The sequence below is a fragment of the Cervus elaphus genome, chromosome 19 (assembly GCF_910594005.1).
Source record: "Cervus elaphus chromosome 19, mCerEla1.1, whole genome shotgun sequence".
Classification (NCBI taxonomy): Eukaryota; Metazoa; Chordata; class Mammalia; order Artiodactyla; family Cervidae; genus Cervus; species Cervus elaphus.
The window spans coordinates 82420576-82436060 of record NC_057833.1 but is presented as its reverse complement, the minus strand read 5'-3'; the positions used below and the strand labels follow the sequence as shown (position 1 = coordinate 82436060).

Here is a 15485-nt window from a genome sequence, read left to right as displayed (position 1 = left end):
CCCACACTGTGACCAGCAGCATGCTATCAAACTAGTAAAGACTGGTTAATCTAATAAGTTAAAATATAGTATCTCAGTGTAGTTTTAACTGGCATTTTTCTTATTTATGACTGAGCTTAAGTGTTTTAATATACTTCCAAACTATTTATGTTTTTCTTTGAATTATCCATTTCTTTACCTGCTTTTGTTGAATTGTAGGTTATGGATGTCAGTCCTTTTACTGGGAAAGATTTTTCCTTAACTTGATTTTTGCTTTTAAGCTTCACTTATGGTGGTTCTGTCATATGGAAATACTGATATCTTTTACATGGATCAGAAAAATTGAGAAATTTGAGCAAAGACAGAAAGCAGATGGTATCAGGCTTCCTGGGTGGTCCTGTGGTTAAGAATCCACCTGCCAGTGTAGGGTACAAGAGTTTGATCTCTGCTCCTGGAAGATTTCACAGGCTGTGTGGCAAATACTGAGCCTGTGTGCTGCAACTACTGAAGCCCGCCTAGAGCCCCTGCTTGGCAAGAAAAGAAGCCACCACAATGAGAAGCCTGGACACCACAACAAAGAGCGGCCCCCACTCTCTGCATCTAGAGAAAGCCCACAAGCAGCAACGAAGACTCAGCACAGTCACAAATAAATCAATAAATCTAGTAAGTAAGAAAAAAAGAAAGCAGATGCTATCCAATCAAGAGAAAAAAGATTAGAGAAAACCACAACGAAAAATCAGAAAAATCCTGTTTTGGGGGTGGGAATGGTTGGTCAACAGATCAAAGTCCAGAGTCAATAGACCCAAGGAATGGGAGGCTCTTTGGGTCAGTATCCACAGGGATATTTCACTTGAAGCAACAGGGTTGGTGGAAAGTTCTGTCAGCTCCTTTTGTGCTGAGCAGGGGTTAACACTGGAGCCAAAGAGGCAGACTGATGTCCAGGCATCAGGTGACATTCATGGAGACCTCATAGCAAAAGATACACAAGCTGGAGGTTCCCCACACTTTCAGCAGAGGCACGCTCTCCTCCCCAGAACCTGGGCCTCAAAAACATGGGTTTATAAGCCCAAAGAAGAGAAAGCTATCAAGAATCAGGAGTTATCTGAGGAAAACCAGTACCCTAGAAGAGAGCAGCAAACTCAACAAGAAGAAAGACTGATGTCAGGGAAAGACTGAGAGCAAAGAGAAGAGCTTCAATGCAGATGAGCAGCTGCTTCAGAATGGCTAAGCACATGAGATCAGGAATCAAACTACCTGAAATCAATTCCTAGCTCTACCACTTTCTAGGTGTGTGGATAGCATTGGCCAAAGTACTTAATTTGTGCCTCAAGGTTTCCTAATCTATGAAATACCAATGTCATAGGAGGGATTCCCAGGTGGCACATTGGTAAAGAATCTGCCTGCCGATGCAGGAGACGCAAGAGACATGGATTCCATTCCTGGGTTGGGAAGATACCCTGGAGAAGGAAATGGCACCCCACTCCAATATTCTTGCCTGAAAAACCCCATGGACAGAGGAGCCTGGCGAGTTACAATCTATGGGGTCGCAAAGAGTTGGACACAACTGAGCTACTGAGCATGCATGCAATGTCATAGGATTGTTGTGAAAATTAAATGAGATAATCCATGTGAAAACACTCACTTGGTTAAGCAGCTAATAAATATGTGCTCAAAAGATGCTAGATGTTCTTTAATTGTTATTATATTATTATTAAACAAAAAAACAATAGTAGACTGGCTATAGTAGAAAAGCAATCATTTGAGAATTTGTAAATTAAAATCAAATTTATGGTAATTTTTAAATGAAAAAGATGAACTGAAAAATGCAACAGACAGAGAGAAAAAGGGAATTAGTGATAGACATTCTGGCCACCGTACCCAAGAGGTAAGCCCATGCGCCCAGCCCATGACCTCCCCTCCTATCCCTTCATGGAGGCAGTGCTTTGGCTGGCATGTCTGGAGAGTGGGGAGTTGGGGTGGAGATTGGTGTTTCTGGGGCTAAGCTTTCTTACTTGTGGAAGGACTGAACAAACAAATGCATTGTGGTTAGTGGGAATCAGGTTACTTACTGTCAGAGGAGCCTTAGTCGCTCTGTCATGCCCCTCTTTGCCACCCCATGGACTGCAGCCCGCCAGGCTCCTCTGTCCATGGAATTCTGCAGGCAAGAATACTGGAGTGGGTTACCATTCCCTTCTCCAAGGGATCTTCCTGACCCAGGGATTGAACCTGGGTCTCCTACATTTCAGGAAGATTTTTTACCATCTGAGCCACCAGGGAAGCCTGCTGTCAGAGAAGGGAGTGACAAATAGGGGATGAGGAAGGAATGGTATAAGAATAGAATCAAATTTGTAGATTTTACAGATTTTTTGCATGCATACACACATTGGCATATACATACATAAACATGCTTATTTCCTTACTCTGTCTCCTCAGAGGGCCTAGAACCAATTATACCTCAGTAGTAATAAGCATACCTAGCTCCCCAATCTTGGTTTCTGAATACCATTCTCCACAAAAGGACCTGAGGCTCCTAAGAAAAATGGACTGACTTCAGGATGAGGACAGAAAAGTCCAAGAGGAGATAAAAATATTTTGTTGTTCCAAAAAGTAAAATAAATAAATAAATAAAAATGTTCAACCAATGCTGGAGACATACGAAAGGACAAAGGAACCAACTGAATGGGCTTTCATTGGCCAAATCTCAAGTCTCATCAGATATATGAATCCACACAGATATACATAAAATTTAAAAATCAATAAGGGAAAGGTCTCCATTAGGGTTGAATGCCAACTAAATAAGGAAGGTATAATAAACTTAGAAAGTCATCCATTGGCAGGTTGATTCACTAGGCAAACTAGTGAATAAATGCTTGATGAAGAGCTAGAGGTTTACATAATCTCAAAGTGTCTCCTTCAAATTTCTTATTAATCACAAAGGGAAAAATAGTAACTTTACAAAAAAGGAAATGTATCAGACAATATATTAACCAAGTGAGAAAAGTTAGTATGTATATATATGTGTGTGTGTGTGTGTGTTTGTGTATATATATATATAGTATATATATACTGTATACATATATATATACTCTATATATATATATATATACTGTGTATATATTTATTTCTTATTCGTTCTGTTTCTGACTAATACAATTGGTTATAACAGGTTCTGTTTCCTGACTAATACAATTGGTAATAACAATTGAGAGTGGAACAGTTGGGCTTCCCTGGGGGTTCAGTGGTAAAGAATCCACCTGCCAATGCAGAAGATACAGGTTTGATCCCTGGTCAGGGAAAATCTCACGTGCCGTGGAGCAACTAAGCTCATGCATCGCAACTATTGAGCTTGTGCTCTGGAGCCCGGGAGCCACAACTACTGATGGCAGAGAACCCTAGATCCAAGGCTTCACAACAAGAGAAGCCACCACAATGAGAAGCCCTCTCACCACAACTAGAGAGTAGCCCCCGCTCCCTGCAACTAGATAAAAAAGCCTATCCAGCAGTGAAGACCCAGTAGAGGCAAAAAATTGTGAAAGTCAATAAACCAACATCATGTGCCTTCTGATATGATGTACAGAGAATACATTATTTCAGTGATATTCCTGCCAAAAATGTGTAACCTGAATCTAATCATGAAGAAATATCAGGCAACACCAATTGAGGAACATTAAAATATAAGAAATTCAGGCAAAAGAAAAATTGAGAAACATTTCACATTAAGGATACTAAAAAGATCTCACAAGTGAATGCAGTATGTGATTCTGGATTGGATCTTGGACCAGGAAAAAACAGTTATAAAGATTTTGTTGAGACAGTTGACAAAATTTGAATATGGACTGTGGATTAGAAAATAACATTGCATCAATGTCTAATGTCTGTATTTTGAAAATTGTACTATGGCTATATAAGAGAATGTCCTTGTTAGGAAATGCAAAATGAAGGACTTAAGGGTAAAGGGGCATAATGTTTCCAACCTATGCTCAAATGATTCAGAAAAAATGCATATTAAAAAATTAATATCTATCTATCAAGGAATGACAAAGGAAATGGAACTGAGGATTTTCTGGGATTTTTTAGGGACACTAGATCCAGGAATCACAATAAATTTCAAGCAAGATAAATGGAAAGGTATCCACATATACATGTATCCTAGTGAAACTGTGGGCTTCCGGGGTGGCGCTAGTGGTAAAGACCCCACCTGTCAATACAGGAGACATAAGATAAGCGGATTCGATCCCTGGGTCAGGAAGATCCCCTGGATGAGGGCATGGTAACCCATTCCAGTATTCTCGCCTAGAGAATCCCATGGACAGAGGAGCCTGGTGGACTACAGTCCACAGGGTCATAAAGAGTCTGACATGACTGAAGTGACTTAGCAAGCACACACACAGTGAAACTGGAACACCACTTAATAAAACTCTTAAACAGCCATAAAGAACAGACAGATCATGTGTTAAAGTGGCAGTGAGAGTTACAACTGACTTTTCAAAGCAATAATGGAAAACAGAAGACAGGTAAGGAAGAATATCAGAATACAGGAGACCCCTGAGGGTCCCCTTAGTTTACTTTGCCCTGTGATCAGGGGCAATGGAAGACTGTGACAACCCAATCCAACCCAACTGACAACCCAATCTGGCTTAGTAATGGCCGGATCCTTTAGGAATGAAGGTTTGGGTCCCCCTACCAGATAAAGAACCATGACCAGCTGAGATGTTGGCAGAAGGCAAAAGGAATACAGAATGGGTAGTAGAAGAAGGTAGTTATAAATGCCCAGCTACAGTCATGGGACCAGCTATAGAAATGAGGGCTATAATTATCACAAATTTTGTTACATTTATTTTTTCCATATAGAAACCATTTATTCCAAATGCCTACTTTATTATGAAAAGATTTCATTTTGTTATGTATAATATACATATAATATATGTATATACACATATATTACACAGGTATCTTTGTTTTTTTCCACTTGTATTCCCTTCATCATGTAACATAAGATAGGCAGTACGTTCCCAACATATGAATGAGTTCCATTCTGAGAGTGCATTTGTAAGTCCAATTTGTTCATAAGTCCAACAAAGTTAGCCAACAAATACCCAACTAACACAACTGGTTATATAGTACTGTACTGTAATAGGTTTATAATACTTTTCACACAAATAATATATAAAAAAACACAGAAAATAAAACAATTTTAATCTTACAGTACAGTATCTGGGAAAGTGCAATAGTACAGTGCAACAACTGGTCTACAAGGTCAGGCATCGAGTGAACAGGCAAGAGGAGTTACTGACTGGGGGAGGGGGAGGAGGTGGGGGATGGCAGAGCTGAATACTCTTCAACAGCAGGATTTGGACGGCAAGTTGCAATTTCACTCACACCTGACGTCGATGGCACAGGTTCTGGTTCCTTGCTGGCACCTGCACATTTGCATCTTTGAAAGTTCACAACTTGAAGGTTCATATGTAGGGGGCTTACTGTATTGAACTTACATCGGTATTATTAATTCACATCATAGTATTTGAGTCATAGGTTATCACGAGAAGAATAAACATCACTCAAGGATTTTATTTCCACTTCTGGGGAAGAAACGAGTGTGTTTTCAGTTGCACGTAAAATAGTTTTATCATGTTGGCAGAGTTATGATCTCATTATTGTTTTTATTTAGAGGTTAAATATAGTTTAAGGAGATGTATAGGGGTGTCAAGTTTACAAGGAGTGGACTTGTGATGGTCATTTTTATGTGTCAACTTTACTAGGATAAGGGATGCTCAAATAGCTGGCCACATATTATTTCTGGATATGTCTGTGAGGGTGTCTCTGGAAGAGATTAGTATTTGAGTCTGTAGATTGAGTAAAGAGGCTCATCTTCATCAGTGAGGGGTCCATCATCTAATTCAGTTAGGGCTGGAAAGGAACAGAAAGGTGGAGGAAGGGTGAATTCCCCATCTTCTTCTGCCTTTCTGATTTGTTTTAGTTCTCCTGGTTCTCAGGCTTCAGCCTGGGATTTAAATTACACTATTGCCCCCAACCCTTTCTCAGGCCTTTGGATTCAGAGTGAATTACACTGCAGGCTTTTTCAGGTCGCCAGCTTGCAGACAGCAGATCCTGGGACTCCATAATCATGTGGACCAATTCCCATAATAAATCTCCTCTTATCTCTCCTCTCTGTCTGCATAAATATATTTACTTATTTATTGCTATCTGTATCTTATTGGTTCTATTTCTCTGGAGAACCCTAATACAGATGGATTAAGGGTCTAACTTTTTTGAGGGTACAAAAGTATTAAAAAAAAACACAAAGATTATTCACTGTGGAGTTTTTCTTAAGCAAGATGCAAAAGTAGAAGCCATAAAAGAATACATTGTGAAAAAAAAAAAAGAATACATTGTGAGAGTTATCTAAAATTAAAAATAAAAAGATCAAATTAAGTAAAAGACATCATAAATAAAGTTAAATGACAAGGGATACAGCAAAAGAAAATATGTACAAGTCAACAAAAAAGGAAAATCACCCACTGGAGAAACAGGCCAAAGCTGTAAACTGAATGGTCGACAAATACCTATGAGAAGATGCTCAGCCTCACCAGTAATGAGGGAAACCCAGAGTAAAGGAATTATTTTTTCTTTCACCAGCCTGTCAAAAGCAAAATGAAAAACGCTGACAGGACTTCTCTAATGGCACAGTGGATAAGAATTGGCCTGCCAGTGCAGGGGATACAGGTTTAATCTGTGATCGGGGGAGATTCCACATGCCTCAGGGCAGCTCAGCTGGGGCCACAACTCCTGAGCCTGCAAGCTGCAACTACTGAAGCTCGTGTGCCCACAGTCTCTGCTCCACAAGAGAAGCCACTGCAATGAGAAGCCCGCACAGCACAAGAAAGTGGCACCTGTTCCCCGCAACTAGAGAAAGCCACTGCAGTGACAAAGACCCAGGAAAGCCAAAAATAAACAAACTAATTAATAAATTTAAAAAATTCTTTGTTGATCCTGAATAAACTCATTACAAAAAAACCCTGACATATTGTGTTGTTTCTTTCATTTATGCCACTGGTGGAAGTATACACTGGTAAAGCCTTTTGGAGGGCAATTCAGTGGAATCTATCAACATTAATAGGTAACTCCCTTTAACTCAGCACATCCACTTCTGAGAATCTTCCCTTCTGAAAATGTGCAGAGTTGCACGTAAAAGGATATGTGGTCCATCACCAGAACTATGAAATCTAGCATTGTCCGTTGCATGCTAGATTACATTCACGGACGGCATCACCAATGCAATGGACATGAACTTGGGCAAACTCCTGGAGATGGTGAGGGACAGGGAGGCCTGGTGTTCTGCAGCCCATGGGGTCACAAAGAGTCAGACACAAATGGGCAACTGAACAACAACGACAACAATTGCAACTAAAATGCTTCTGTGTCCTGTCAAGCAAGTACCCTCAAGACCTCAATTCATTTTGACCAGGGAAGAAAGCAAATAGTGTCAACAATAATCCAGTTCTGTAAAACTAAAATAAATCACACATACATATAGTTGTGTGTCTAATATATGTAGCTAAGTGTCTAGAGAAAGGGCTATAAGAACATACACCAAACTGGGAGGTGATGGAGAGAGCTGATGACTTGTGTCAAGGAGGATGTTCATATTTCCCTCTGAGGACCTCAGTGACACTTGACTTATTCACACCGAAATGGAGGGAGAAAGTTTAAGAAGTCAACTGCTCCACAGTAGGACAGAGCAGTGCTTCCAGCTGCTGATAAAATATACATACCATGTCTTTCTGTGTTGCCACCCTCTGAAGTTGCTTCTTCAGTTAGTTTGGGGTGGGGCCAAGGGATTAGCATTTTCCCTCCTTCCCAGATGGAAACTACTGGTTTGGGAACCACACTTTGACAACCACTAGCTTTTTCTTCCTTGCGCTGATGAAAATGTGCAATAAATGTTTATCATATTAGGTTGGTGCAAAAGTAATTGTGGTTTTGCATTGTTGAATTTGCCATTTGATATTGGGACACATTCTTTAATAAATGTGGGTTATGTGATACATCATTTTAATGTGCATTTCTCACTTTATGTTTTTTGCTAATGACATTACTTGCTGTTTATTTCATATTTATTTTAGATTATAAAAGTGATGTTAAACAAAAAGCAAACTTTTTTTTATTCAGGTGCAAAATGTGTCATAAAGCAGTGGAGACAACTCACAACATCAACAATGCATTTGGCCTAAGAACTGTTAATGAACTTAGAGTACAGTGGTAGTTCAGGAAGTTTTGCAAAGGAGACGAGAGCCTTGAGATTGCCCGGCCATCTGAAGTTGACAAAGACTAATTGAGAGCCATCGTGGAAGCTGATCCTCTTACAACTACAAAAGAAGTTGCTGAAAACTCAACGTCGACCATTCTATGGTTATTTGGCATTAGAATCAAATTCCAAAGCTGAAAAACCTCCATAAGTGGGTGCCTCAGGAGCTGACCAAAAAAAAAAAAAGTCGTTGAAGTGTTGTTTTCTCTTATCCTACTCGACAACAATGAACCATTTCTCAGTCGGATTGTGACATGCAATGAAAAGTGGATTTTATATGACAACCAGTGATACCAGCTCAGTGGTTAGACTGAGAAGAAGCTCCAAAGTACTTCCCAAAGCTTAACTTGCACTGAAAAAAAGTCATGGTCACTGTTTGGTGGTCTGCTGCCCATATCTGATCCACTACAGTTTTCTGAATCCTGGTGAAACCATTACATCTGAGAAATATGCCCAGCAAATCGATATGATGCACCAAAAACTGCAATGCCTGCAATTGGTTTTGGTCCAAAGTAAGGGCCCAATTTTTGCCAGGACAACACCCGACCACTTGTCACACAGCCAATACTTCAAAAGCTGAACAAATTGGGCTGTGAAGTTTTGCCTCATCTGCCATATTCACCTGACTTCTTGCCATCCGACTACCACTTCTTAAAGATACTCAGAAACCTTTTGCAGGAAAAACGCTTTCACAACCAGTAGGAGGCAGAAAATGCTTTCCAAGAGTTCATTGAATCCTGAAGCACAGATTTTTTATGCTACAGGAATAAAAAACTTATTTCTCATTGGCAAAAATGTGTTGATTGTGATGGTTTCTATTTTGATTAGTAAAGCTATTTTTGAGTCTAGTAATAATGGTTTAAAATTCACCATCCAAAACCACAACTACTTTTGCATCAACCTAACACATTCTCAAGGAAGCTCCCTGGTGTCCCAGGGCCAAGTGTGATGCCTGCAATTAACGTCTTGAACTTGGCTCTGGGGTAGGTGTGGTGTTACACTGAATGGTCTTGAGGATCCCTGGTTTGAATAGTTGAAGCTAACTGCTGATGAAACTTTCCAGGAAGTGGTCATTAGAGGGACGAGATTAATTATAATAACACTAACAATGGATGTGACACCCACCGACTCCAGTGTCTGCTTAAGTGTTTTATTGACATCTTGGTCAATTAAATCCTGTAAAAGCCCTGTGAGTGTGGCATGATCACTTCTATTTTATGAATGAGGAAACCAGAGGCTCAGCAAATTTAAGTAATTTTCCCAAGGTCAAGTACCAGAATCCCACCAAGCCTGATTGCCAGATAGTTCTGTGCTTTGTTTACGTCACACCCTACCTCAAGAAGTCATTGATAGGAGGAGACTGTCTTGAGAACTGGAGCTTCCTTACTTGGGGACCGTGAATCATTTTCAAAAATGCTGGGAAGACGCCATCCATTAAGAAAACATTGCCTATCAGATTTGAGAGCCTGTTCACACAAAACATTCCCAGCCCCAAACCATTCTTCTTGACATAGCCCTGGTCCCCCAACAGGTAGCAGTGGCTGCCCCAAGAGAAGTATTTTTTCTGACCTTTGTGGTTTTATTGTTCTCTGGTGGAGCACTCGTCCTCAACCCCCACCCTCTGCCCAGCCTCCATGGGCACAGTATTCTGTGCTGGGGGGCTGAGGCTTGACAAATCGAGGCCATGCGTGTGCATGCATGCTAAAGTCACTTCAGTGGTGCCCAACTCTGTGCGACCCTATGGACTGTAGCCTGCACAGCTCCTCTGTCCATGGGATTCTCCAGGCAAGAATACTGGAGTGAGTTGCCATGCCCTCTTCCAGGGGATCTTCCCAACCCAGGAACTGAATCCATGTCTCTCACATCTACTGCATTGGTAAGTGGGTTCTTTACCACTAGGGCCACCTGGGAAACCCTTTATCAAGGCGAGTTTAATTGGAATCCATCCCTCTCCATAGAGAAGAATACCAAGTTCTGGGACTTCCCCCACCCTCCCCAGAGGATAAAAATAGCAGCCTCTCAGGGGCTCACCACTGGTGCAGCAACTGCTCCCTGAAGCTGGGCCTGGAGGGAAGCAGCTGTTCGTAGGGGCGCAGGACTGGTGGAAAGTACGAGGGGCCAAGGCGGGGACCTGCCTACAGGGACTAGGTGACCCAGAACAGCAAGTATGCTTGGAAGCCTCCAGAAGACAGGCAGCATCTGGAACAGGTTTCACTGCGACACGTCAGTACATCACAAGGTGCACCAGCTCGCTGGATCGCCTTTAAAATAGAAGAGGTGTATCTGTGATTCTTAACCTCTTTGAGGGACAAGGACTCCCTACAACAATTGAGGAGATGTCCATATCACTTCTGTGTATGCTCAAGCCTACACACAGCATGCACTTTTGCACACAATTTCATATGGGGGCGGGGGCTGTCAAAGTCCAGCAAGGACCATATGCTAATGACCCCAAATGCAGGTTAATTATAGAGATGCAGGACGATTCTAAAAAATAAAAATTTGTCACATGTAGAAATAAGGTTAAAAAGTTTGCTGAACAAGATCTTGGAAAGTAAAAGTATATAGTATGTACTCATGAAGACAGACACAAATGTTAATGTTGACCTCTGTTGGTAGGATAAAAGGTGATTTCTATTTGTCTCCATCTCCTCTCCAAACGAAAAGCGTGTTTCTCTTTTGCAATCCGCGGCCGCATCCACGCAATTCCCTGGATTTGGGAGCCCGGTGGGCTGCAGGCGCGGCCTGGGCCTGCCGGCCACGACCCTCCAACCTGGGCGGGTATGTCTGTGTTACAGACAATAGGCAAGCAAACATCAGGCTGGTGACAAGGTGGGACGAGGGCTGGCTCCTTTACAGGGTTAGCGGAGAGCCCTGGGCCGGCAGTGCTACTGGGAAGGCAAAGAGCTCCTCGCGAGGTTCGGGGCCCGCACTGCGGAGGCGGTGCGTGCGTGCGCGCTCTCAGGGCGGCGGCGGCGGCGCGCGCGCGCTCCCGCGACCCGCTCCCCGCAGCGGACGATGCCGCCGAGGAGGAGGCGGCGGCGGCGGCGGCGCGCTCCGGCGGTCTGAAGCGGCGGCCGGCTGCCACGGGCCGGCGGCGCGATGAGCTGGGCGGCCGCCCCCGGCTCGGGGCTGTGAGGGGCTCGGGGCCGGGGGTGGGCGGCGGCGGCGCAGCAGGCGGCCCACGCTTCTCCTCAGCGGCGGCGGCGGTGGCCATGCGCGGGACGGCGGGACCGGGGCCGCCGGGCCAGGGCCGCCTCCCGGGGACCCGCGGCCTGAAGGCCCCGCCGCCGCCGCTGCTGCTCCTGCTCGCGCTGTTGCCGCTGCTGCCCACGCCTGGCGCCGCTGCCGCCCCGGCCTCGCGGCTCCCGGCGCTGCCGCCCGCGGCCGCGGGGCCCAGCGTGAGCCTCTACCTGAGCGAGGACGAGGTGCGCCGGCTCATCGGTGAGTGGGGACGCCTGCGCCAGGGCGGGCAGGTCGGCCCGGGCCCGGGTGCTTCCGGCCCAGTCCGCGCGCGCTGGACCGCGGGCGGGTCGGTCCCAGCTCCCAGGGTCGCCTCCGGGCCCCGGCCGTTGCCTGCTGTGTTGGCCGAGGAGGTGTGGTCGCTGCCCGCCCCCCCCACCCCGGGCCAGCCTTCCGGCCTACTCCCCACGCCGCCTAAAGACCCGGGGACCCCTCGGCCGCCGGCGAGCTACTCCATTCCAGCCTGCTTACAGCCTCTTCAGCCTTTCGCCTTATTCCCTAGAGGCACTCTTCCCCGCCGCTCCAAGTTTCTTTGACCCTATACGTGTCGCTCTAGGGCCCTGGACTTTGGGTACTCGAAATCCACGTTTTATTTCGGTATCGTAGTGATTTTGATGCCCTGGTAGAGCCCACACTACTGTGCTGATACTTTGCTGCTATCATAGGTTTATATTTTCTTCAAATGAAAGAAATTGGTTATAAGGGCGCTGCGTGTTCGAGGCAGTCTCCAGATCAGGGACGATAAGCGTATTTTATAATAGTGAATGAATCTCCAGGTACCAGACCTTTTAGCTTCTTCAGTACTTTGGTTTTTGTCTTGGATGTGTTGGAGTTTGGACTGGTCCTGTATTTCTGGGCCACTGTTACACGTTGAATACCTTGTAAGGAAAGGAGAACTTGGCTTTGGGTCAGCTGGTGGTTCTGTTCTACCTAATTAGTTTTGTTATTGGGGAATTAATTTGAAAAATATGACTTTGTGGATTCTGGAAGGTAACCCCTTAGAGGAAGGTCTAATAGAAATGGCCCCAAATAGGAAGTCTTTGGTACTTTCAGATACCTAGACATTCACTTTCTTTTGTGTATTATGGGCCAAAGAGCCACAGTTGTTTTTTTTTTTTTTCCCCCATCTTTATTTCATCTCAGACTTGTGGTACGTCTGAGGTTTGATGGGAAAAAGTATTCTTTTATCTGTCATTTTATCCTTTTTTTTTTAAAGTCATAAGACTTTCTTGAAGCCTGTTGAAGTCGACTTAGTGTTAAAATGGAATTGCTTTTAAGCAGATTGTTTAGACATTGTTGCATATATGGGTTTGTAGTCTTTAACCAAGGAAGAATGCTGTGTTTTTGTAATGTCCTGCCATTCTAAATCCTCTTTGCAGTCTAGCAGAATTAGCGGAATTTAGTTTAGCTGAATGAAAATTGCAAATTGGATTAGTGCTTGAAACAAGACTAAGGTTTAGGAAAAATATTGTTTAAAAATTAACCCATCACATTAATTAAAAAATAATATTTTAAAAATAGTAATTTGCTCATTTAAAAATACTATATTGTGCATGATTTTGTAAAGATTTTTTGGTTAAACATGTGTATATAATTTGTGGCTTTGTTTATATGTAAGAAATCATCTCTGGGAGAAGGACAGGGAAGCTTGGCATGCTGCAGTCACGGGGACCCAAGGAGTCAGACTCGACTGAGCTGCTGAACTGGATTGAGGAAAGGGACGGCGGACAACCAGAGGCTGACATGGAGTGCCCACCACATACTTGCTCCTCCATGTTTTATACATGTTATTTTCTTTAATTTTCTTGTGACCCAGTGAGGTGAATATTATTATTCTCATTTTAAAGATGAAGAAAGTGAGACTTTGAAGTAACTTGGTCAAGGCCACACATTTAATAATTTTTTTTTTTTAATCAAACGTAGTGTTGCCATAGACCACAAAGTTTCATTGAATGAAATGAAGATATTTATAATAGAAGTTTGATTATGGTGTGGTGGAAAAGAATAATTGCTAATTTATACTTGAAATATTGTATTTGTTACCTGATTGATAAACATCCAATTTATGCCCAGGAATGAGCCATTGGGAAGAAAGGAGAGAGAATTTCCTTGCTGATCAAAACCTCAGTCGCCTCTGGGACAGGGGAGACCTGTAGTATTTTCTTTAATACAGAAAGAGTTGACCTGTTAAAGTCAACTTGACTCTCCATCCTGCACAGATCCAGGTCCTCTTCCTTTATCTATTCTTCTGTTCTAACTTGAAAGTATTCCTTGGCTGCTCCTGGCTGGGAAAGAGCAAGTGGGTGGGGCTGATGTGTACCAGGCGAACTGAATTCTCAGAATGCAGTTTCCCATAGGAACTCTTTATTAAGACTGCTTTTGTCATGTTTTTGTATCATTATGGTTTAAGTGCCTTCTAAAAGCTAATTTGAGAAACTAACCATCACTTTATAATATTTCTAAGACAATGAATTTGCATTGCCAAGTGTGAAACTTATAAATGAAGTTGGTAGTGACTTCATAAATTGAACAAATTGTTTTTGACATGAGAATAAGTTTTTTTTTTTTAATGCAGTTCATACATGCACATAGTTTTTAAAAAATTGTTAACGCTAAAAGACTTAAAAAGCAATAGTTTTCTGCTTTTGGCCTTTCATCTTCCAGGCCCTACTTTCCAGTGGAAGCTGCTTTCCCAAGCTAGCTCTTTTTTTTCCCGTTTTTTTCACTTTTCATATTTTGAAATCAGTGTAGATATCCTAATGTAATAACTGAGCAGTTGCCCTTTTCTCATGCCCAAACCCCTGTGTTTAGTTACATCATTTTTAGTAAAACCATCAGTCTGTATTTACATTATTGTGTATATATTTATATTATAAATGTTTATTATACATTATTATATGTATACACACACACACATAAATATAAATTCACTTCTGAGTTAAATGGTGACCCATAAATGGTTATGTTTTCTTTTCAAAACGCTTTTGTTTTTCCTAGAACAATAAGAGACTTAAACTTTTTGATTAGTCTATTCTGTATCTATGGCTACATTCTCTCATACACTTCAAGAAATATATTAAATGCCTTTGGATATTTTTTTTCAAGTAACACATCAAATCATCTGTCAGTTCCACTTGTTTTCCTCTTAGAGAATCCTTGGTTTGGAGGGAGAAAACAGTAGGCTTGTTTTCTCTGCGGATTCTGTACCCTTCTCTTTTGTCTTCTGTTCCCTTTTCCTCTGTTCCCTGGATCTCCTGCCTTTTCTTTTTTTTTGGTTTGCTTCATTTTGTTAAAGTGTATCCTCAGTAGCTTCCTGAGAAGAGTTGCATGGGAGGTAAATTATTTCAGGCCTTGTATGTCTGGAGATGTCTATACTATCCTCGTACTCTTAGGTGATTTGACAGAATTTACATATTAGACAGAAAAAAATGCATATATTTTTGCTACTTTTGGTGGCATTTTTCACAGTTACCTGGCTTTAAGGGTTTCTGATGAAAAATCCAAAGGCATTCTGATGCTTTTTTTCCTTGTTTTTTGAGCTTAGGGTCTTTGTCTTTAAGAAATTCTGTAATTTTATAAGCTTCTCTGTGGCCCCTTCTCCTGTCTGTGGTTCCTCTTGTCTTAGTGAGCCCTTTCAATCTAGAGACTCATATCCTTCAGTTTTAAAGAATACCTGTTACTTCTGATAATTTTCTGTCCATCACTTTTTGTTTGTTTCCGAAATGTCTATTGGTTTGGTTATTGAATCTCCTGGAATTGATCTTCAGATACCCTTAACTTATGTTGCCTCTTATTTATATATTTATATTTGGAGGTGGAAGGAGGGGGAAATTTTCTCAATTTTGTCTTCTAAGCTCTTGTATTTTTAAAATTTTAATGATGATTTTAAATTTTAGAACTCCTTCTGTTCCCTGTTTCAATTTCATTTTAGTCTAATTTTATGGATATATTATCTTCA

At 42.2% G+C, this 15485-nt stretch overlaps 1 protein-coding gene across 2 annotated transcripts in view; it reads left to right on the top strand.

Moving 5' to 3' along the window:
• The first annotated feature begins 11295 nt into the window (after window positions 1–11295).
• RYK (receptor like tyrosine kinase) overlaps window positions 11296–15485 on the top strand; it is a 115825-nt gene continuing 111635 nt past the window's right edge. The window contains exon 1 of one of the 2 annotated variants that reach the window (XM_043873945.1): window positions 11296–11728. In XM_043873945.1, coding sequence (XP_043729880.1) covers window positions 11500–11728 — 229 coding nt within the window. In that variant the 5' untranslated portion in view covers window positions 11296–11499. The remainder of the gene's footprint in view (window positions 11729–15485) is intronic. The other variant, XM_043873944.1, reaches the window with a different exon arrangement.